Here is a 24,550-nt window from a genome sequence, read left to right on the forward strand (position 1 = left end):
TTGCATGCTCATTTATACCAAGCGTGCATAAAATCTGGCTGCATCACTTGCAGTCAAAATAGCAATGAAGAGTAGCTCTTGGCCTCAGCCATGTATTTGAACTGGATATTTGCATTGTGAATAACTGTTGCAAGGAAGATCAATGCAGCCTTGTTTTGCCTTGTGCACATTAAAGCAGAGAAAAAAAGAGAGCCTTAAATTTCACCCAGTCATTGTCATAAAAGGTTTGGTAAAAGTCCCCTCAATTTCTTGCTTTGATGGACATTCTCCTGTCACAGGGAAGCTCACAGTATGGATTGCATCCATGGGAACAGGCTTCTGGCTCTTCTCAGTTGGATAAGGTCAGGAAAAATTGAACCATTTAGGATGCAGATTGTGAATGCCTGCCTAGAAACCAGCAAGATCCTGAAAACTTTAAAATGTCCTGTTATCTGGACTGGCTTCAAAATACATCACCGCACCACAGTAAACCCTGCCAGCTCTAGCCCAGTCTGTAACCTTCCCTTTCTGCAGAAGGTTGTTTGGAAGGGGGCTGCCAGCCAAACCCAGCACCTGTCACCCTCTAATTTTTGGATCACCACTAGTCAGGCTTCAGGATGGTTTTTGGAAGGAAAACAAACTATTATTTACTGTGGTCAGTGATCTCCTTGCGGCGGTGGAAGGAAGCCAGGTGTCCACCTGATGTCTCTGGTCAGGGAGTGGCTGCCAGTTCTCTACATCAAGAAGTGTTCAGCAAGTGAGGTTGTTGGTGTTTGCACTGAAGCTTGCACTTTTCTTTCACAGAGGTCCTATTTAAAAGGGTGTTCCTTCAGGAAGAGCTCTGAGGCTCAGTGCTTCTCTTGGCATCATTTTTGGTGGCAGGACCTCAATGCCAGCTCAGCTCAGGTTGATAAGGGAAAAGAAAAATCTCCTTTCTAGAATTAAATACTGTGCTTCCAGATATAATGCCAGAGGCATTGTATCACAGTCAGAGGGAAATTTCTTAATAGGTCTAAACTAGTTTTATAATATTTCAGGTAGTTTTTTATAGTTCCATGCAGTCTCTTGCAGTTAATTCTCTGCTGGACAAAACTGTTTCTTTGTTGGATTAAATCATCCAGTTATCATTGGATGATTTCTCAACACTTGAGATAACTGTAAAAATTAAAAAATATCATACTCTGCTGTTGCCAGTGTTTTGATCTTTGAAGATAAAGCAACACCCATTTGCCTGACGATGGTTTTTGAGTGACTTGTTCAGGTCTGCTTGGCTCTGTGATTAAAGAGATTATTGAAATTTATAAGAATCTTTTCCTGAAAACAGATTTGCAGTCTCTACAGCAAATGTGAGAGCACAAATTGTGTTCAGTTACAGCAGCTTAAATCCATACTAAATCTTTTGATCTCTGCAGATTTAGTTGAGATGTGCAGCTTCCCACAAAATTTTTACCAGCTGCTATGGCAGAATCTCTTCTCTTTTCCTCCATTGTTTTACTGCTGCTGCTTTGTTGGGGACACAGTTACCTCTGTCATTACCTTAGGTCAGAAAAGAGCTACCCAGTTTGTAATCAAATTAAACCCACTTAGCTACCATTCTACGTAAGCAAGAGTATATGAATAAAATTGAAAAGTTGTCAAATAAAATAGGTAAGAGAGTATCAGAGTATGAAAGAGGATCTTGTAGGTATCTGAAAATAGTGAGTGTATCACTGAGTCAAGGATTTGACTCATTTTCAAAAAATGGTTTATTGGAAGTTGTATAACAGAGCTATCAGGGTTTTCTGCTTGTACTTGAGTTCTGTTTCTCTGCACCAAGGTCATTTACAGTAGCCTTGGGTGAAATATTGCCTTGGAGATCTGTGTCCCCATTTTCTGATTATGCTGGTATTTTTAATAACTAATTATTGTACTAGAACTTTAAATGGTGCAGAAAGATTTGCACCTATCCTATGCTAATCTGAAGTCTGGACTAACTCCATGGAAGCTAATGGTGGGTTCTGGATCTGCACCAGAGTGCCAAATAAGAGGATCTTGCTGTAATATTTGTTGCAAAGGAGATCTATTAAGTTGACATAATTCCCAGAAAAAAGAGTGTGAATGGTACAGAGTACTTGAAAACTCACTCGATTTTGAGAGCTTTATTTTTCCTCCATAAATCGATATGATGAAACACACTCAACTTTGAGAGCAATATTTTTCTTCCATAATTTGATATGATGAAACATGATGTGTTTAGGTGATCAAGTTCACTGTGGATACAGCAAAAAATGCATCATTTCTGTGTCAGTAGAATTGAGCTTGGTGGCTGTGACACACAAAAGTGTCTCTGAGGCTGCAGAGTGCTGTAGAAGATTAAAAGAAATGGGGTTAATTTGTACAAAAAAACCCTATGTAGATTAATGCTGGGGGAAAAAAATACGTATTATACCATGTTGCCCAGGGATACTTTAGTGTTCTCTGTCCTGTGGGATTTTCAAAAGTGAACTAGATAGATTTTTGTCACAGGTTGCTGAGATAAACATCAATCCTATTTCAGTGCAAGGAGGGGATTAGTAGGCTTCTTCGGGTTTCTTATAGACCTACAGTTACGTGATTTTAAGTATGGTTTTGATAGCTTTTTTTTTTTTTTTTGATCTCTTTGCAGTTGGACATGTTGGCTCTGAGAGTACAAACTTACTGTAGGAGCTTTCGGAATTTGGAAGTTACAGGATATGAGGTTTTATATACAATAGGGTAAATTCACATAACCTGCTTGTACAAGATATATGTGGTGAATGGAGCTCTCTGTTGTGAAAAATTCACATTTGCCTCATTATTCCCCTGGCAGAAATTGGTGAGGTTTCTTGCTTCTGAGAGTGTCCCTGAACTTTTGTTGAAAAACCTGTTTTAAAGAAAACAACAAAGCTTAATGTCTGTAAATTTTGCACTCAAGAAGTGGTCAAAAGAACAGAAAGACCAAACAAATTGAAAGACAGCTGTAGAAGTTTGATGCTAGTGCATAATTCCATCAATTTGACTTGAAAAGTAAATTTCTGTAGGTTTTGTTTGCTTTTTTTCTTGACATACCAGTTCTTCTCTGGTGCAGCCTTGCATATGTAAATGGAGGGGACAGCACAAAACTGTTTAAATAGCAGTTCTCTTTGTCTCACTGCTCCTTGGCCCCAATAAGAAGTATGTGCTGTAAGAAATTAAAGAAGTAAAAATAAATGTACTCTGTCCAAATTAGAACGAGTGAAAGCTGCATGAAAGGGAAGAAAATTCTGCTGAGAAATGATTCTCACTGGGGAGCTGGCCTGGCCATTGTTGTGTAATAGTAGCAAAATCAAAAGAATATTAGAAATAATGGCAGTTTGTGTGTGCTGAAGTGCAGTTAGAAAACTACAACTCAGAGTTCTCATACCAGCTGGAAAACATCAGAGGTTGGAGCCATTCTTTGGGTGGAAAAGCAGAGGAGGTAATGACCCAAGAAATGTTAAGGAGGAGGTGATGCTGAGGGCTGGCTGGGGATGATAACCAACATGCTCAGGTCCTGCTACTGGGAAAAAATGACAATTTCTTTGCATCAGGGTTTCTTGCTTCCACCTCATAGATTGGGGGCCTTTAGTACATGAGGGATATGTATTTTTCAAACTGGGGCAAAGAAGCCCAATGGTGACTGCAGTCTTGGTACCTACCAGGACATGGAGGTGGCTCTACCTGGACTTCGCTCTGGATCAGGAGAACTGGAGAACTTGGGCAGGTTTCTAAAGCACTCAGATCAACGTACCAGCAGTTTCTAAAAGATATCCAGGGAATATATCACCCTCAACACTCAATTAGTTTATGTTGGTATAACTACCATATGGTGTAGCTTCTGCACCAGCTGTTTTCCAGTCTTCAGTGGGTACAGGTCTACAGGGGAAACTGCCACAGATTAAAAGTAATTAGAAAGTGGAGGAAAACATGATCCTTTAAAGATGATCTTAAAACTTTCAGATGGATAACTATTACAATACAAGTGGCTGGATATGTGCTGGCTGTTGCATGCCAGATATCTGCAGCAGAGCATGTTGCAGAGGTTGCAGAGGTGGAAGTTAGCCAGCACAGGACAGCAGGAACCAAAGCCAAGTGGATCCCAAAAACTTTTAATCACATCCTAAGATGTGGGCTGAGTTCTGAAGGGACTGAGTAACACCATAAGCACTGGGAGATGTTTTCCATCAAACCCATGGCAAACAATAGCAGTGCTGCTCCAACCTGGCACACTTCTCCTGCCTCCCTGGAGCCGCCACCCACCTCCACTGGGATTTCTCAGGGCATAAAGGTGGGTGATACATCACAAGGTAGGTTTCAACACCCACAAGGGCAGAGCCAGACCATAGCTGCTGCACTGGGATAAAGCTGAGGGATAAACCAGAGTTTCTACACCTGCTCAGCTCTGCAGCCTCCAGCAAGAACAGAAGCAACCATATGTGTTTCCCCGGCCTCTTGCCCTATTTTCCACTCTTTCCATTGCAAACTGGGTTTCCTGCTTTGAGAAATATTTCCATGGCACAACTGGATTTGAGGCTCTTCTTCCCACTTCTTTTCTTCTGAAGTGGTTATGGCCCTTTCTGTGTTCACCTGCTTGATATTGGCATTGAATGACTTCAGCCGTCCTGTGCTGCTGGCTTGATGAGCATTTGTTTGCATACCAAAAAGTAGAATAAACTACCATTTTTAATTTTTTTTAATTATTTTTTAATTCTGGATAGTGACTGAAAGTTGGTTATGCCTTAAAACCCAACCTGTCCTGTTTGAGAGGACACAACCAGGAGCTCCCAGCCTCTTGCTGGGGCAGTTATAATGGGGAGCAGCTGAGCCTATGGGGAGGAGAGGATGGGCCAGGTGACCCAAATGGACCAATCACTGTATTTTTTCTCATGGTGCTCAGTATAAAATGGCTCCCCAGAGAGCCCTCTGGTGTCTTCTGTGCTAGCTGGGTTAGGGTCTTTCTGCCACACCTCACTGGAGAAGAACATTCTTCACCAAGATAGGTCACTTTCTGCCTTCCCAGGTGGGACCAGTTTGGTTTCTTTAGGATGTTGGGAACCTTCACTGAGATCCTGGGCTTGGGCAACCCCTCCTGCTACCCAGTCCAGTGTGGGATTTTTCTGGTTGGAAAGTAATTGGTGAGCTCCATATTTACGTATTTTTATAGACATTTGTAATTTGTTATTGCTACCTCATTAAACCTACCTGAGTTTTCTCTTTCAACCTAAAAGTCTCTCTCCCTTATTCCCTTCTTCTACTGGGAGGGTAGTGGGAATAACAGAGCATCTGCCACCTGGTTACTGTCTAAAATAGTGACAAAACCATGAGAAGTTTTAAGATCGTGAAAGTTTTTGTGTGTTGCTCTACACAGGGATATTTTAGTCTATTGTTCTGTGTTGCATCAAGCAGCATGACATCACAAAATATTACCAAGAGCTAATACTGTCATTTATTTAGAATTACTAAATTTTTTCTTATTAACAAATTCCTTAAATTGTGAATTTGAAGGAATCTTTTTACACTAAATGTTCTTTGAGTGAAAGCATCATATAGTACCAAAGTAACCTTATCAAGTCCCTGGTGTTTTCATCCATTAATTTCCTGTGATATAGTTGGGTCTCCTCAATGGTTTTGCAACTACAGTGGCTATGTGGGTGTAAGCTACACCAAGAAGAGATTCACTCTTTGTCTCACCTGGTAGTGATTATGTGGCAAGGGGCAACCACTGCAGTCTGTCAAGCAGAGTATTTGAATTCTAATCAATTAGAAAAAGAATTCCTGTAATTCACAGAAACGTGCAAGGAAAGTATATATAAAATTCACAATTACAGCCTCCTTTACTGTGTAAAATCCCCTGATTTATATATTAGATCCACAGCAAAATTACACAATTAAGAGAAATAATTTACGTCTTGCTCAAACTTCTGAGATTTGCTTCTTGGTCTTGTTTGTTTTGAGTGTTTCCACTGGCTTAGGGAGTACAGCAAAAGCAACATAGACTAAAGGAAATAGGTACTGTCTTGGAGGGAAAGAGTTAATTACAAGAGGGATATGAATGCATGATGGCAAAAAGGAGCAATTCCATAGTGGTCCTCAAAACTTCATTAGAGATCAGAGAAAAATATCATATTGCATTAGCAGAAAGAAAACCTCTTGCTTAACAGGGTTTAAAGTCCTTGGAAATGCTGCAGAGTTTACTTGAAAAATCAACCCAACAATACTCTATTAAATTTGTAGAGGAAATGGAAAACAGAAACTCAGAAGACTGTAATTGCCACCTACCAATATAATCACTAGAGTGAGTAAGAAGTAATGAAGGAGGAAATCAGAGGCAGTTTTACCTCTCTAGGAAGAAAGGGGAAGTTGTAGAAGTTGGATTGCCACCCTGTGGGCAGCCTGCTGAGCTCGGAGCTGCTGCCTTCCCTGCCCAGCATCCCAGAGCACTTGGGAATCTGCACATTTTGCTGGGGAAGAAAAGTGTGCAAATAGCATCCTGATTGGAAAGAAGCAACATGAGAAGAAATCCCTTTTTTCTTTGATTAATGTGTGTGGTTCGTTGTTTTTGGTGTGTTTGGGGGTGTTTTCTGACTGGAATTTCAATTCAAAACTCAAGTTACACAAAATAATCAGTGAAAAAGTGAGCAGAGTGCAGAAAAGAATTTTTTTTTAAATCTTCTTAAAATGAGGTCATTTTTTTAAGCTTTTATGAGTACAAAAATCCATCATTCTGTTGTATGTCATCTTGAAATTGTCTCCGAAGTTTCAGCATTAATTTTGATTTTTCTCAAATTCTTCTGATAATCCTGGAATGCTTCCCAGTTCCATCACATTTAGAAATATGAGCCTTAGGGTTTCACAAATAACTTTTTTAGTGTGCACTATACAGAAACAAAAATCCAATTTCTTCCAGTTCTGCCCAAGGCAAGACTTGGGATTCACAAAAGTGTGTCAGCTTGTTCTTCCCTCCCCCCAAGTTTAGATCATAATACTTCGTGACATGACAACTGGTTGTTGTAGAAATTATTAGGATTCAAAGCATGATTTCACAGCCTGAGTCGGATGAGCTTTTCACAATCCCCTTTTTGATCAGATTAATGCTGGCTCCTGAGCTGACCCACAGCCAAGGAAAGCTGGGCAAGCTTCTCCAGCACAATCCTCCCTGACCAGGGATTCCTGATGGCCTCACTCTGGGGACATCTACACTGCAAGTATGAACCTTTCGCTTCCCTCCAAGGTGTATAACATCACTTGCAAGGGGTAGTTTGGGTGTCAGTGTAACTAAGGGCTTCAACTTGGTGCTAAATGAGATTAAATAAGCATCACAGATGATGCTCAGCTGTCTCTCTTGGTGCATGTCTAATTATGACCTTCACTGCGGCAATTAATCTGTCTTGATCTTAATGCTTTTTGCAACCATCAATTAATAAAAATTCACATAATGTCCTGGAAGAGCAAGAATCATTACCTTTTTGGTTTTGTTTTGGGTTTTTTTGTGGGTTTTTTTTTTTTAGAAACAGGCAAACTGAGACACAATTTCCAACCTGGTTTTAGATTAGATGAGAGAAATTAGGACACAAAAATGAGGTGAGAGTCTCACCTTGGCCACTAGATGCCAAATAAAATGCAGAGCATCACACAGAACCCCAGATCTGGCTGTTCTCAGCACATTACTGGGATATTCTCCAGCACAAACCCTGGCAGGGCTCCTTCAGGTTTGGTCACAGAGCATGGTGTGCAGATACACAACTGGAGAGATGTCTACATGGGTGAAGGAAAGCCAGGCTGGTCCCAAGGGATTTCAGCAGGAGCAAGAGCCCTGCCAGCCCATGGGGCACCCTACATGCTGTTAAAGCTGTTCTGCACCACTGAGGGGCTGAGGGATTCTCACCTGACTTGCCAATGCCAAAAAATAGGAGCAAAGCACTCCAGTTCTTCCTTTTTTACACATATGACTCACAGCCAATTGCCTCCTACATAAGTTTTGCTTTTTCTCAAAATTGAATCATTGTCTTGTATCTGATTTAACAACAATAACAGCAGGAAAAAAAATCAGCATTGGTTTGCTACTGGATCAAAAACATTTAAAAGAGGCTTTCAGAATAGCTAAACCAGAGATTTAGGAAACTGGTAAGAAATAGAACTGAAGGAAAACATCTAATAGCAAAACACTCTTTTCATACTATTTTGCTTTTAATATTGAAGGTGACAGTCTGAAAACAGGCATTGAAATTAATCTAGCTGGGAATAATGTAGAGATCACAGCATTTATTGCATTTGTTTTGATTTTCCAGTCTCTGTGTCAGACTGTCTGCGTAGAGATGACACAAAAGATTCAATATCTCATTTTAAAAGTTAAACTTCACTTGATTATTGAACTGACCTATACTACCCTGGGGACTGTTATGTTTTATTCTGGTGTATCATCAGCAGGCTAAAAATTGTGAGAGCAGGGCAGGAGGGAAGAGCTCTGTCCCCAGGAATTAGAGATTCAGGGTCGATAACTGAGGCTGTGCTGCCCCCTGCAGGCACGACACAAAATTGCAGCACATGAAGAAGAAAGGATTAATTATGGAGCTTTAAAACTACCGGGTTTTTTGCTTCCCCCTCGCTATCCCTCTTCTCCCAACACCCTCTGTGTTGCCCCAAGGTGTATATGTGTGGTGGCCCTTGATAAGGGTCTAAAATCCCTGTCATTTAACACATCTTGTCCAGATTGTATCATGAGTGATGATGCCCTTAAGGGCATATTTCTTAAGAAATAATTTTCTAGCCAGATATAGGTGTTTTACCATCTTTTCTTGCTTCTTAGTGCTTATCCTTTTATATATGGTATCTGGAAAAACTGTGAAGATATCAGTTACTGATGATAAAAATAAACTGATGGGATGTGAGGGAGGATCAGAAGACTCAGGGAGCTGATGTGGTCCAGCACTGTGAAGCAGGGACCACCTGGAGAATTTCTCTGTGGATTTCCCCATTGTAGCCAGGTCTGCCAGTGAAGCTGTTGTACTGCATCATGGGCACCACTGGTAAACACCAGACCTCAAGCAGTGGTGGGAGAAGTTGGCATCCTTCCTCTTGTACAGCTCAAACAAAAATGCATGGAGATGAACAGGAAATTCACTTCTTCTCACTCATGAATTTGAGAGTTTTTGTTTGGGTTTGTTTGGTTCGTGGTTTTTTGTTTTTTTTTTAGGGAAAAAACAAGGGGGGGGAGAGGGGAGGTCTTGGGAAAGTTATGCTTTGTTAAAATGCTACATTGTCTGATTAAGAACACTGTAAGCCCATGGATAGGGCATCTCTTGCTTATGATTAATTTTGAGCATCTGATTTTGACTTTGCTACTGAGAATTTGAACTGGATGCTGTCTTGGCAGACAGTGAACCAGGAATGCCTGGCGTGCATCAGGAAAGTTTCAGCACTTTTGTGGGATTTTTTTTTGAGATGGAATAATAACCCCAAAAGGGAGAAGTGATAACTTCCACAGTGTTGTTTTGGCTCTGATACCAGAGAGCACATGATGTCAGATGAAAGGTAGGAGTACAGAAATGCAGACATAAAATTTTTCTTCTGGTGTGAGTTGCCACTCAGAAGTGTTGTAGGACATGATCTGTTCATTACTGAGCCCCAAGCTAAACATTAATGAACAAATCATAGTGCACAGCACTGCTGAATGGTGCCTCAGCCTGAAGGAAAGTTTCAGGAAAAGTGGAGAAGCCAAGAGGTTTATTTTCCTCCATCCCATGGAGTCCTCAAAAGGGCCACTACAGAATCCAATCTGGGCACAGAGAAGGCAGAGGAGAAAAGTGCCACATGATGGATGGAACCATGTTGCTCAAAGCCCAAGCACTGTGCCTGAGTAAGTGTGACAGAGTTTAACCAGACAGCCTTACACTTCCCTCCCAGAACTGATGTTGTCTTGCATAAATTGTTTGCTTGGACTGTGGAAAAATTGCAAATGCAAGTCTTCCAAGTGTTTGGTAGTCAACAGCAGCTCACAAAGCATTTGACTTTGCTTCCAGCAAAATGACAATCCTGGGACATCCAGAAACTTTCCCTGACCAGTTCTGTCCCATGTTTGAACTGTTGCTCTACTCTAGGAGGAAGTATGTGTTTGATAGCACAGCTGAGGTCTGATTAGGAGGAAAAAACAGCTCTGTGCCTCCAATTCAGCAGCTAAAACATGCCTGAAGATCAAGAGTTACTTCTGTCTGACTTAATTTTAAATGTGTAGTTTAGATGAATGGAAACAGTGTACACTTTGCTGACCACTTGAAAAAGGAAAGAAAGCATAAAATAGTTGCTTGGCTGCACAGTTTCCCTGAGTAAATGTCTCTTTTTGGTTTCAAGTGGAAAATAATGAATCATGGGCTGCATTCACAAGTATGAAAGGAGTAGATTTGGCTCCTGCAAACATGAAAGTCCTTAGTAGACAAGCATAACACTATTATATATCTGTGTATGATATTGAAAAACAAGAACTGGATCCTTCATCAGTGTGTATCACTTGATACCTTATTTATACCAGTTTGGACTTAAAACCATGCAGAGACAGCTCTGAGTACACAAGGCACAGAAAGATGATTTACAGGCAATTAGTCAAGCAGGTGGTTGTGTTTATAGCAGTATATCATGGTCTCCTTTTCAGCTTGTGATCATAGATCTGTAGAACAGAAACCAGACATCCTGTTAGCAGTCCCTAAGGAAATGCTCTTCACACTGAAAAATAATAAAAATCTGGGTAATCATGATGTAACCCTGCTTGGAGTATTTTCGCATGCGGGTGGAATCCTGCTCAGTCTGATGAAGATGAAACCTCACGCTCCAGGTGCCAACAGTGTCACTGGGATTTATAGCTGCAGACTGGAGCGTGCAGTCTTCAGGGGTTGGAGGGAAAGACAAAGAAATATCACCCAGAAGGAGCCCAAAGAGTAAATCACAGCCTCCTTCTCTGATGGGCGTTCCCACGTGTAGGTCTCCATCCCCACAGGAGCAGGGCAGAGTACCCCCCTTGGGACTGCCACAGCTGCTATAACAAGTCTTTTTTTATGTGAAACTGTCTTCAGTACTATTTAAATAGGTGTTTGAGGTTAGAACAAACTGTGAGGGCCTTGGAAATGAAGATTAGTCTACATTAGATAGTGTGAGCTGATAAGTAGCTAAAGATGGAGCAATGCAACAGATAAAGAGGGAAGGGGGGGAGGGCATTTTTTTCCAAAGCTACCTTTAATCAGCACAAAACAGCAGACAAAATTATCTTTGATAGATGGGGATTTGTGGGGTATGGGTTACATTTATTCTCTGGTAGGTTTTAAGCTTTATTATAATGTCTGGTATTTGCCTGCTACGACCCAAGGAACAACAGGAGCTGGATCTGCTACGTGTCATTTATAACTCTGTGACTGTCATTTATATGATAATGGGGGAGTTTCCCCTCATCCCCAGTGATTTCTGCGAAATTCTACATGCTGGTTCTCAGTGTGTTTAGCTTGCTCCAGTGTAAATTAAAAAGCACATTCATGATCTTTGAACAAAGCAGGCAAGGATAATTAGTAATTTGATATTATTCTGTACAGCACAATTCAAAGTAATACTTATAACTTGCAGTTAATTAATCAGGGTTTTTTTTTTCCTCAAAATTCTTAATTGCCTTTCTGTGATATTCATTTTTAATAAGTTTTTTTTTCCTAGCAGTTGTAGATCCAATTATGCAGGCAATTTCTTTTTGCTCTAACTCCATGGCTCTGTGTGTGTTTCTATGTACATTTCTCCATGCATTTTGGAATTTGTGGGGTCGAATGTTTACGTGCTGCTTTATTAATGGAATTTTTGTCAGCTGAAGTTAAAAAGCTGAAAATAATGGAATCTATGTACAACCATGAGAATCAACATACAGCAGGGAATACAAATTTCAAATAAATGCAACCAAAAAAAAAGTGTTTAAAAGCCCTAAACCTGTGGTATTCCAGTGCCAGTATGAATAGTTAACCTCATCTGGTATTTAATTCACTATCCAATTAAAGCTCTCCATTAGAAGACTCTAATTGTTGTATCTCCAAAATAAAATAAAATTAAAAAGCAGTCATTAGAGACACAAATTTTGGACTCTCCAAGGAAATCAAAATGTTGATGGATATAGACACATGTGGGGGTAGTGCCAGACCTGACCTTTGGGCAAAGACCCTGAGTACTCCATGCCTGACAAACCCCAGAAACTCCTCTCTTGTGAGCAAGAGCTGTGGGTGATGCTACTGTGCTCAGCTCACTGGTGTTTCTGGGAGTTCATGGGATGTGGATGTCAAGTGGAGTTAGACAAACTTGGTGTCCTTGTCCTTGGAGCAGGTACCTGGAGGCTTTTCCTCTTGTCATGGTGAAGCTGGAGACATCACCTATTCCCAAAGCACCTTCTGGGACATAGTGGGGCTTAGACTGAGGTCTGAAGCTTCCTAGAAAGAGGCAAGGGAATTCCAGATGGTCCAAGGAAGGTGACCATGCAACTTTTGTCAGGAGGTTTAGAATTACTAACCAGTAGTCCACAGCTAAAAAAGAAAAAAAGAATTGCTAGTAATTTCTGTTATTTAATGTGAATATTTTTCTGAAATATTGCTATAAGATAATTTGGATTCTGGTTTTGTCCTGCTCTCTTTTTTATTATTTCTGGGTAACTCTATTGATCTTAGTACTTCTTATTATTATTCAGTACTATAAAGTAAAAGTCATCCTTTGTGCCATAATTGAGCTAAATCTCAGCCAGATCCTGAATCACTGTTCAGGTTGGATCCCCTGGGAATATTGCCACAGTAGGGCAGTATAAACTGAGTGAGGTTTTAATAGGTGTTCAATAACTGCAGCAGTTTAAACTGGGTAAGAAATTTGGGGCTAAGCTAAATTCCATCAGTGTGCTACAGTTCTTAATTTATAATGCAGGGCCATATTTTGCAATATGAAGTGACTTTTATTAGCACTCTTGCTAGGCACTGGCAGGTGCTGCTCAGAGTGAATAAATCATGCAAGTAATTCACATGAAAGACAGCTTGTGCAAGTGCTGATAGAAGTCCATGGGGTTGAGGAATCAAGTTCTTTAATAGCAATGTCAGGATGTTCAGTCTTCTTATCTCTCATATTTCTTTATGAAACATTAAAAGAGATTGCTTTGGGGCACTTGTGTTCTTGAACTATTGCAATCGTCTAATGAATTTTTGATAGTCAAATTCAGAAGGTTTTGTCATCACTTTCTTGATATGTCTGTAACTGGTGAAATGGATCCCCTGTGCCAAGGTTGGCTGTCCATCTTCCTCCTATCATAAACCCCACAGATTAGTTGGGATGAACTTTTAAATCAAAGGAAAAGTGAAGTGGAGGCTAGATGAGCAGGTTTGAATAGAATGATATTCAGCCTATAATGAAAACCTTGATTTATCTCACTGTGTTGCACAGATAAGCAAACTGTTTCCAGCCATAACAACCTGTTAAGTTTTTTGTGAGGTTTTTTGGGGGGGAAAGAAGAAAAAAAATAGTGTTAATATAAGGAGCCCTACTGCATCCAGCCAGTTGGGCAATGTGAAATCTGTCTTGTCTAGGTCCTTAGCAATTGAACAGGTGGGATACAACCTCGCAATGGACATTTACCCACAGCAAATGAGCTGCAGTGCAAATTACTTAGAAGATATTTTCCAAGAAAAGTTTCAACAGATTTAGTGCCCCTAGCTAACAGGATTTATGTTAATCAGGGTTTTTTTCCAGGTGATGGAAAAATACATTCTTATTATGCATTAGTGGCACACATCACTGTGCCCCTGCAGACAGGTCTTCTGGATGTATTTGTTCTTTGGAGTGAGTGTTGGGAATATCTGATGATATGATCTCTAAATGATATTTCTACTTCCATAATTCGATCCCCATGTTTATTATTCCATCTGGGCATCCTGACAGATCACAGAACTGCTGATAAGCTGTCTGCATGCCAGTCTAGCCAGGATGATCCAAGAGGGTTTTACTAGAGCTGGGGCTGACTCACAGCACTGAAGGAGGTAACCTGCTCATGTGAGCATTAGTCATTAATGCTTCTGAAAGCAAACAGCCAAGGCATGCTAAGGATGGTGCACAGGGGAGAAAAAGCACAGAAAAGGGAAACTTCTGAAAAGAGCAGAAGTAGGATGGAGAGGCAACTCAACCTTGTTCTACAGCATTTGTCCCAAGAAGTGTGTATCACAGAATGATAGAACAGCTGGGGTTGGAAGGGATCTTTAAAGATCATCTAGACTAATTCTTCCTTTATGTTGTAGAGTGTTTACTGCAAAACAGGCTTTGAAATACTGTTGTGCCCTTGGTATAGCAGTGTGTATAGCATATGGTGTACCTGCTTGCCTGCCTGCTGGGGTTTCCCTGGAAGGGGGGTGACAGACCTCTGGGGGAGCTGCTCTCTGCTGAGACCATGTGATATCCTAGGGATGTCCCCTTTCCATTGCTTTTGCCATCCCACCTCAAAAAAGATTTGTTGAGCTGACTGTGCTCAATATACCAGGACATGAAGATGGTCTGGAGGAGCCTACAGCCTCTCTGACCATTTCCAGATAGCTGAATTCTTCTCTTATTTGCAAGAATTTGCCTGTTCTTCTCAGATGATATCACACATTCAAGTGCATCTGTTAGGAGTGCTGGGTTTTTTAACAAATCCATTTGTGTGAATGAAGGAGAATGTAAACATTTGACATGTCTTAGTTATTACTGCCAGAGCCTGGGCTCCTGTGTGTATTCTGGCAGGAGCTGTGGAGATGTACTTGAGGACAGGGTCTGTAGTCAATACTCCAGCATTTTGAATCCCTTAAGCACTCAGACAGTAAAGGAGGTCTGGCAGATACTTGTCAATAGCCTTGTAAACAACACTCCAATGCCTGACTTATATGACAACTACAGGATCTTTTACTGTTGAAAACACAACAAATTAGAACAATCAATGGGCCAGGAAAATAAAAAAACAGAGTATTGAACCAACAGTTTTGATGTGGGTGAGATGAATAACCTCAAAGTCTTTTCTGCCTGCCAGTCGCTTGATGCCATCCCAACACGATCTCAGTCCTGCTGCTTGGGAAGAGTTGTCCTAAAGATTGTCCTCAGAGAAACAATGGAGCTATTGCTGGTAGCTGGGACTGTAGATAAGTAGCCTGGGTTGGAATGGTCAGGATTTGGCTAAGCTGGCTCACAGAACTGACCTATGATGAGTGCACAAAGTCTCTGCTGGACCATGTTTGTTCTTCATCCATGTGTCATTCCCTCAGTAGTCCTTCCCAGCTATTAAAGAGCATCCAGTGGTGACATGCCTTCTACTGGAGCACAGCAGCCTGTAGTGTTACTACAGAGTCACTTCCATCTCATAGAAACCACAGCCCATTTGTCTTCAGATTTGGGGGGGGTCGCCTGTTTGCCAAGCTTGGCCTTGGCTCAGGCCGTGCACCAATTCTTGTAAGATGTGACCTTGTTGATCACACAGAACACATGGAAAGTTCCATGCAGTTATCCTCAGTGCCCAGTGTGAACCATTCTGCTTAAAAATAAGCTTCCCTCCAGGCCCTCAGCATCTGGGCACAGGGAGGCAGAAAGCAGTGGCCAAATCCTTGCTCCCTCTCAACACAATGTTCTGGAGAAGCAAAGGGCTGCAAGTCTGTGCTAGCAGCAGCAGATGTGTTCAAGCAATTAAACCACACGACTAAGGGTAAATTAATGACATTTGCTGCCCACACCTTCCCTGTGCTTGAGAAGATGCAAATCTCCTGGCTGGGCTCCTTTCCCTGAGATGCCACCTTCTTGTGGCTGCTGAACATGAGAGGTCCTCTCTTATGTCTGTTTGACTCCATGGCTGCATAATGCTGCTGCCAGGGTGGGGAGCTTTTTGCATCAAGGATTTGATGTTTAAAACATTCTCTCTAAAGCATGACCAGGAGAGCAAGTAGTATTTTATTCTTCTGAAGCTTGTTGGTTGTCAGTGCCAGAGGAGGCTGTGCACTTTGAGTAGGAATAAAGGGTCTCAGGAGTGAGCAGGGTAGCTCAGGTTTTCTTAAGGGTCTCTAGGACAATGACATGAACATGAACACCTTGAGAACAGTTGTTGTCTGCATACAGGCAGTGTGAGATAGGGCTGAACATGGAATGTGGGCCCAGCCAAAAAAAAAATTTAATTTCTTTTCTATAAAGGACTGATGATTGGTTTAGTGGCCCTGCAAAATCGCTTTTTTTAACCACCTGACTCAATTAGACAACTGTGAAAGAGGATTAATTGCACTGACATCAATAGGACTGCAAGGCTATTACTGACATCAGCACAAAATAATGTCAAGACAGGAAAATGTAGATTTGATATAGTAATATGAAATAGTTTTACACTATTTGTATACACATAGCTGCTTCTGCACCCATTTCATACCTATTATAATGGCTTAATGGAAGTCTTTGTAGCTCTATGCTACAGCAAGCAAGACAAAAATTTGCTTGTGTATGTATAAAGTCTGGGAGGGTGTTCTTCTAGAGCCATCCCTGAAGGACATGTCAGTGAAGGCTGATATGAACAATGTGTTTTCCCTCATCAGGTAAAAATATGTGCTTTCAAGCAATCCAGTAGTAATCAATAAGGTCGTGTGGTTGGTCATTTGAGATGATCTAGTAATTGATTTTAAAACAGATGGCAGCTGTCAAATAAGCATTTGTATTTATTTGATGTTTCAATGAGACCCCTTGGGGGGTTTCTATCTCAGAAGTCTTTGATTCACTTTTCCTAGACCCCTTTCTGTCCTCTGATCTCTCTTTTTCTTATGTTCTTTTGATACTTCCTTCTGACAAATTCTTTTGAGCTTTCTTTCCTAGTGTAAGCCATGGCCTTTGTGTCAGGCTTTCATTTCATTTAGTTTAAATTCCTTTTTATTAATAGTTTTAATGAAATAGCAAAATGTCTTCACCAAGCCAAATACTTAATGGCCTGAGCATCATTTACCATACATCACACAAACAAAGCCATTGACTAAGCTTCATGGAAGTGCTGCACTTTATCACATTAGGAATAAATATTTCAGAAAGGAACATCCCCTCCATTAGAGAAAATCTTTCATAGTTCTTGGTGAAAAACTGAAATTTTCTGAAATTAATGGATTTGCTGACAGACAAATAGATATATTTCATTGTGCATGTGTTTGTATCTACTGAGAAGAGAATCAAACTATTTATTTTCTGTTGTGGGCACAATATTAATAATATTGGTTTGAGTACCTACTGAAGAAAATGTGTGGAACAAGAAGAAATTTTAATTGTGTAAAAGAAATTTATTTCTTTAATAGGTAAAACCCTCTAAGTGCCTCTACTCATTACACCCCTATTTTAACCTTTTGGGATGAAGAAAGCCCCTGATTTTCTGGCTGCAGTTAAAAAAACCCTTCTGCTCAGTTTACAAGAATACCTCCACAGCTGTTAGAAATAAAAGCTACTTTTTTTGTATTTAATGACACAGCAGTTGTTACCTGCAGCTCATCCATATAAAAGGGGCTTCACCAAGGTTGGACACACCAGTCAGACCTCTGGAGGATCTCTTGATTATTTGTATCATGGATCTATGAGTGAGTAATGTTTTCTCTTGGAAGAGAAGGGTGAATTTCTTTGTATTCTTTGTAATGTGTCTTCCCTTCATATTCTAAGATGCTAACAGTTAAAGACTGAAAAGCCCTTGCACTGAGAATCTGTGGGTGTCCAAAGGACAGTTTCTGATCAGGGTGGTGTTTGCAGCTGGTTTTGTTGCACATGGGAACTGAGGTATTGATGCTCACGGTATGTATAGATTGGGTGGGTAAATTATACAGCTAATACAGCTGTATGCTGTTGACTGTGATGACAGAACAAAAAATATATTTTTGCACTTGAAAATAATTTCTTTATTCTTTTTCCTCAGTTTTACATCCTGATACCACATTCATCCTTATGGTATGTTTCAGTGCTTAGACAGAGGTGGACATGAAAATTAAAGTTTTTTTTGTTTCTGTGGCCAAACCTTCGCTAAAGCTGCTATGAGATGGAATAGCAAAATCCACTTACGAAGATTCTTACAGGATAGGGGTGGAAAATGTCCATGGAGGAAGGAGACATTTGATTTCTTAAAACCCTTCCAGCCCTTTGTCCTATGAATCCTTGATAAATTTGTTACAATCTCCCATTTCATTGCTCTTGCAGGTACTGTTGGCATTAATTCAAAGATTGAAACAAGCAGATGCTTCCTCTCATTTTACACACCTGCTGGGCTAGTTTTCAATAGCACACCTAGTAGGAATGTCCATCCAATCCCTGCTCACAGGTTTTCCAGCTGGATAATATGTATTCCCACCAGAAATTCCCTGCTGGTCATCCAGCTGTTTCAGGGGGGTTCAGTATTGAATGTGGTAACATGGAATAAGCATTGACTTGCCTCAGAGCTCAGCCCCCAGGCCTGCATGGGCAGTATCAGAGTCCTTGTGCACTTAAGGAAGCTGCACACTTCATTTGTACGTTTTTAGGGTTTCCATGCCCTGATGTGGTGGCTGGCAAGCTAAGAAAGGAGAAGCACAGAGACACCAGCAACTGGGTGTCAGGAATCTCCACAGCTTGCCCACACCACCCTACATCATGTAGCACCCAGAAACTGCAGGCTTTGAGGAAAAGAGAAAAAGTTTTGATCAGTTATTGCTTTATACTCTTAGCTAGGAGGTCATGAGGTGTATGTGGAGTGGGGCTTTGGTGTTTAAAGAGAAGCTCATTTCTTGTACATGTAAAGTGATTTCTCATCTGCCTTTAGAAAGACTCAACAGTATTGAATACAACTGATTTCCTGAGCATCTGGTAAATGCAAGTGCAAAGAAGAAATTGTCCCCAGGACAAATTGTACACAAATGTCATTTTATTGTCTGCTGAAATTTTCTGGTAGTAATGCATTTTATATTTCATAAGAATGTTCTCTGGTTAGCTAAAACTAACTGGTCTCTCTAATCATGGCAAGGTCCCGGCTTTGTTTCAAGTCAAAGGTTCACACAATTAAATCTCATCAGCAGAGGACCCCAAAACCTGCACCAAAGCCTTTCTTGGCTTGTGTCCTTCTGCAAAACTGCTTCATTAAGTCTAGAATTCTGGAGAAAATGTTTGCTGAATAAAGTAATTCCCAATTATTGTTACAATGTCAAGGATTCATCTACCAACTGTTTTTAATCCTTTTCCTTTATGCTCATAACTATCTCTTTAATGAACAACTGATATAGAAGTCAAAAGCAGCATTTTTTTAAAAATATGGATACAACAGGTGTGACAATGCAGCAAAGCAGATTTGCCAGACATGTGCATGTAATACTTGCAACTTCCTAGACATCTTCTCAAAACCTCACTTAGCTGTTGCCATTATGTATTGAGTAATTCTTTTGCTATTTGTTGAAGGCAAAGCAGTCAAGGGTGATTTTCCCTGGTACCCTTTGTAACATTACTTTGAGTTTTATCTCAATCCATATGCAAGTCTGGGTTAACAGAGGTTTTCATTTGCTCTGTGGTGAAGATAATTGCTTGTCTGTTCTTCAAGGGTCACTCATCCAAGATTTTTTTAATAAGAAATAAAACAGTCTGGTGAGTTTCTACTCTCCAGACCAGAGGCACATTCAGGTCATCACAGGGTGCTCTACAACCATGGTGGGGCTCAACTCTGAAAATCCTCATTTGTTTTTGCAATGAGCAGGGGTGACAGCAGACATTGGAACTGCTTGGACTTGTGGAGCAGGACTTCAGTGATGGAGGCTTAGAAAGACTCAGCAGCTTCTTTAATTCTTATTCTCACATCAAAGTAATGAGACCTGTCTTCCTGCTCATCAGTCTGTACAGCAAATGCAAGAACTTCTGCTGTGGTTTAAATAGGAATGACTCATGACATTAAGCCTATTAATGAAAGTGGATTACATTATTGCCTTTCACAAAATGGGAGGTTTAAAAAGCCAAGGTAGTGTCTTCCAAATGTCAGTGGCTGGAGACACTTTGGTCAAAGGGTGAATTTTATAGCTTTTCTGGATATCTATAAGCTGAAGACATCTTTGCAATAGAGGATAGTAAAAGATAAGAAAAAGTGTTAGTAACTGGAAGTTTTCTTAAATTGTGTTTCATGAGAATTAGGGTCTACTAGCCATTAAAATGATTTCGTCTGATGGCAATCTTGTTTTCTCCTTGCATCCTTGAATTCTGGCATGTTTCTATTGGCATCTGAGTACTTTTTCAATTTCAACTACATTATTCAAATCACAAAAAAAAATCTGTAATCCCAAAATTCAGTGGTAGATCAGTCTCTGACATGAACTATTTATGAAAAATTGCATTGCAAAAGTGGCTTAAAAAAGAAATGGGGATAAAAGTCAAGATGCTATCTAAACCACAGGCTTGCAAGCCTGGTATCCTGTGATGTGTTAGAAAGCTGCGGCATTGTGGAGCCTGTAGGAAATTGCTATTTCTGTTCATTTCCATCTGTTGACTGAGCTTAGAAAGACTGAAATTGTACCAGAAGCCCTGGTATAATATGTCTGTCTACGTAGAAACACTGAACCAATGCTATGTGTCTGGGGTGACTTTATGAACTCTTTCTGGAGGAGAATGAAATCTGTTACTGAAGTTTTCTGCTAGCCCTGAGGGAGCCTCAGGAATGTTGCCTTTGGGCAGGTAGGAACCCAAGTTCCTGACATGTGTGTGTATGTCCACATATCCATGTGCAGGACACATGGTAGGAGCAGCAGGTCCTTTCATGCTGTCATGGGTGTATGTACTAAACATGAATAATTTGATGTTTCTTGAGTAAGACAGTTATGCTAAATGAACTTATGTATTCAGAGGCATTGTTATCAGTTTTGTTCATTTGTGTATGTAGCATAATTTTGACTATTTTTAATTGATACTCATGTATTACCTTCCCTGTGCTGTGATTAGACTGGGATTTTCATATCTACACTGTTCCTTTATTGCTATCTAGTAACAGGTGTCTAATCAATTTTCTTCCTGTTCCTGTCATATTTTGTTTTAATTTTAATTAGAGGAGATCTTGAAGACTCACATTGCTCATTGGTGGTCTCCTGATGGCACCAGGTTAGCATATGCAACAATTAATGCCTCCAGAGTCCCCACCATGGAGATCCCAGTATACACCGGCAGCATTTACCCGACTGTCAAAACATATCATTATCCAAAGGTAAGGTAAAAAAAAGCAAAAAGTCCCATTGCTCTATTAAAAAAACCCAAAATATTTATTTTCAACTAGCTCAGACAGGGGACTGTATAGTAGTGTACATTCATAAGCAATGAAAATAAATAGATCTAAGGGAAGATCAGCTGTTCCCCAGTAAATGTGGTCTTGATTACTCCTTAGCTGCACTTGTGAAATTGCAGTTTTCTAAACTGAATTTTAGTCGTTCTAAATATAATGAAAATAAAATTTAAAAATTCTTACTTTGTATCCATGCAAAAGCAATTGTGCTCCCATGCTAGGCCAGAATTTTTGGTGTCAGAGAGTTTGGAAGCCAGCAAGCATTTCTACATTTACATCTCCTTTCACATGGGGGGAAAATGTAGTATTTAGGCTTCCTTAGAATATCCAGGATGACTTAGTGTCAGAGCAGGTCTCGTTGTGGAGACACGTTGTACCTGAGCATTAGACTGAAAAGATGTAAGAGCAAATCTCTCCTTGGTTGCAGAGACACCTTCCCATATCAATACAACACTCCTGGGATTTCCCACCATAGGACAGTCCAGAAGTTCACTGTGCTGTAGTCAGTTCTTCTGGACTTCTTCCTTTATGCCCTGATGACCTAAGAGCTCCCTTGTTGATCCAAATTCAACCATAATGTAACAGCTGAGTTATCCACACACATACAGGTTTTGCATAAGGTAACAGAGGGGATCAGCAGGGGATGCCCTTTCCTTCAGTACAAAATGATCAGTATTTTACTGTATCTTCCATCAGCATGTTAGAGAGTCTTTTATCAAAAGAAGAGCAATATTTATAGTAGCAATGAAAATTAGCATCTTTCACCAAGGCTGGAGGGGTCCCAAGTAAGATTCCCCCATGGTTCTGCCTATCAACCTCTCCACACCTCTGTGCCCCATCACTACAGCTGCACTTTTCCTGTGAGTGACAGCAGCAGCCCAGGCTGTCCCCTTACAAAGGGAGAGTGTTTTATAATCCGTGGGGATTATAAAATGGGGGATTATACAATGATAAATCAAACCCATTCTGTGTTGTGTAAGATATGGTAATTTATTCTTTTATTTATTTATTTTTAAATCCAGGCTGGCATGGAAAACCCAACCATTTCTTTGCATGTGATTGGTCTGAATGGTCCTACCCATGACCTGGAGATGACTCCCCCTGATGATCAGAGGATGAGGTAGGCACTTGCTTGCCCTAGGATGATGGACCTGATTTCTGTCATGGTTTCATATCAGTTCTTGATTTTTTTCAAGATTATTTTGTAGTGCTTTTCTCTGCTGATGATGAAGAGTTTTATTTCAAATGCATTTTGCTTGAAATGTTTCAAATTGTTTTTCTTCTTAGGTGTATTTTTACAGAACATTATTATTTTTTTACTTGCAATTGCTGTGACCCAGGATAACTCAATAGTATGGTTATTTTTTAAAGAACTTGGCAGAATGTTCCCATATCCATAGGAACACATTTTATGTGTAATCCCAGTTATTGTAAAAGGAAATACTGTCTGCAGTCTGTGTGAAAGACTATAATATACAAAAAGGGCAGCCCTGCAACACAGCAAACATGAGCTCACTCCTTCATGAGATGAACAGAGGAATAAAACCAGGTGGATATTCTGCAAATACATTGCCCAATATGCAATAATAATAAAAAGTAGAGCTTGGTTTTTTTCTCTTTTTATGGCAAATGACTTTTAGAGCTTGGCCTGCAATTCAGCCAACTACTTAGACACCCATTACTAATTAAGTTCTCAAGTTTGCATTCAGTAAGAGTTTCTAAATTTGTCTTGGACTTCAGTATGTCCAACACTGTCCAAAGCTTGAGTTACATTTATGGGTCTGTGAACACTTGAAAAGAATTGTTCAGGAGAGAAAGAGCTTGAGGTAATGGATGGCAATCCTTCCTGAAAAGCTGTTAAGATTGGAATCCAAACTCAGATTTCGGTAGCTTTGATTTGACCTTAAAATAACTTTGTAGGAGGCCAAGATAAATCAGATCCTGCTGCTGAATCTGAAGTATCCAAAATGACCCTTACAAGTTTATCCTTCACTTGTTGTGTTGGAGCCTCCAGCCTAGATGCATGCTCACCTTTTTTAATGATTGCTAAATTTGATTGCTGGATCTGTACTTCCAGTGCCAATAAAGATAGAGGTAGAGCACAGAGCTAATGAAGCAGAGCATCTTGGAGGGCAGGAGAGGGTGCAGATATGGTCTTGATTATGCATGGTAGATATTTAAGTCCTGTTGACAGTCATCTGAGAGCATACAAAATCAGTGGCATTATTTATGGTGGGAGTTGCCTTTCTTTGCTAGGAAAGGTGGTGTCAGCCTCAGAACCTATTTTTCACTGCATAACTCTGAAGTGCTGCAATTCAAGTCAATTTCTACAACAAAAGATGTATAACCTGTATAAAGATGTATGACCTGAAACCAAACCCAAGGGGCATAACTGCACTTGTCTTTCAAGAAAACAACTCCACATCTGTACACAAGAAACAGCCCTTCAGGATCACAGTATTCCCATCACAGTAGCAGAACAGAGGCCTCTGGACAGTATCATTTCTCTGTTGCTAGCATACCCTGTCACCAGATTGATGCAGAAACACTATAATTACAGTAATAACTTCAGAGTGCAGGCTCCAAGTGTTGTTAATGAGTTTGTCCTGTATGGTTATGGGTGTCTATAATTTATTTGGTTGCAATCAATATTGTAAAATAATGCAAAATATATCATAATTAATTAGTCTCTGTATATTTCATCATAACCAGGGCAATTCCCATCCCTAGGGCATGATGTAAGCAATGCTGCTGGAGAAATGGGGGTGTGTTTTCATTATACATATGTTTTCTAAAATGAGATGATTACTGTGGTAATATTTCATTTGAAAAGACAAGAGGGATGAACCATAAAGTTAGTTACAGAAGGCAGTTTCAGAGACACAGGGGAAGCTGGTAATAAGGATCTTCAAGCAGAGCAGTCCTGTCTGAAGCATTTAAATGTGCTTAATCTGGTCATGCAGATGATGTATGGGCAGACAGGTATTTCTTGGTGTTCTTTTTATCTGGGTTAATGTGTTTTAGTACAATTAATAAAGCTGAGAATGAAATGAAGATAGGCCAGGGCCTTTTTTCTTCCAGAATTAAAGGAAGTCAGAAAATTTCCACAGAGTTGGGATATTTTTCAGTTAAAAAAAAAAAAAAAAAAAAAAAAAAAAAAAAAAAAAAAAGCTGATGGTGGAAAAACATACTTTAGGAAAAAATGTAAAATTTTTGTAGCTTTGCTTTTAAAAATCTGTCATTCTGAGCATTTTTCCTCCTTCAAATTTC

At 40.1% G+C, this 24,550-nt stretch overlaps 1 protein-coding gene across 2 annotated transcripts in view; it reads left to right on the forward strand.

Moving 5' to 3' along the window:
• Positions 1-24,550, forward strand: part of DPP6 (dipeptidyl peptidase like 6) — a 387,177-nt gene that overhangs the window by 313,768 nt on the left and 48,859 nt on the right. For both annotated transcript variants that reach the window (XM_030444556.1, XM_030444557.1), the window contains exons 9-10: positions 21,051-21,205; positions 22,303-22,400. In XM_030444556.1, coding sequence (XP_030300416.1) covers positions 21,051-21,205; positions 22,303-22,400 — 253 coding nt within the window. The remainder of the gene's footprint in view (positions 1-21,050; positions 21,206-22,302; positions 22,401-24,550) is intronic.

The sequence above is a fragment of the Calypte anna genome, chromosome 2 (genome assembly GCF_003957555.1).
Source record: "Calypte anna isolate BGI_N300 chromosome 2, bCalAnn1_v1.p, whole genome shotgun sequence".
In the NCBI taxonomy this organism is placed as follows: Eukaryota; Metazoa; Chordata; class Aves; order Apodiformes; family Trochilidae; genus Calypte; species Calypte anna.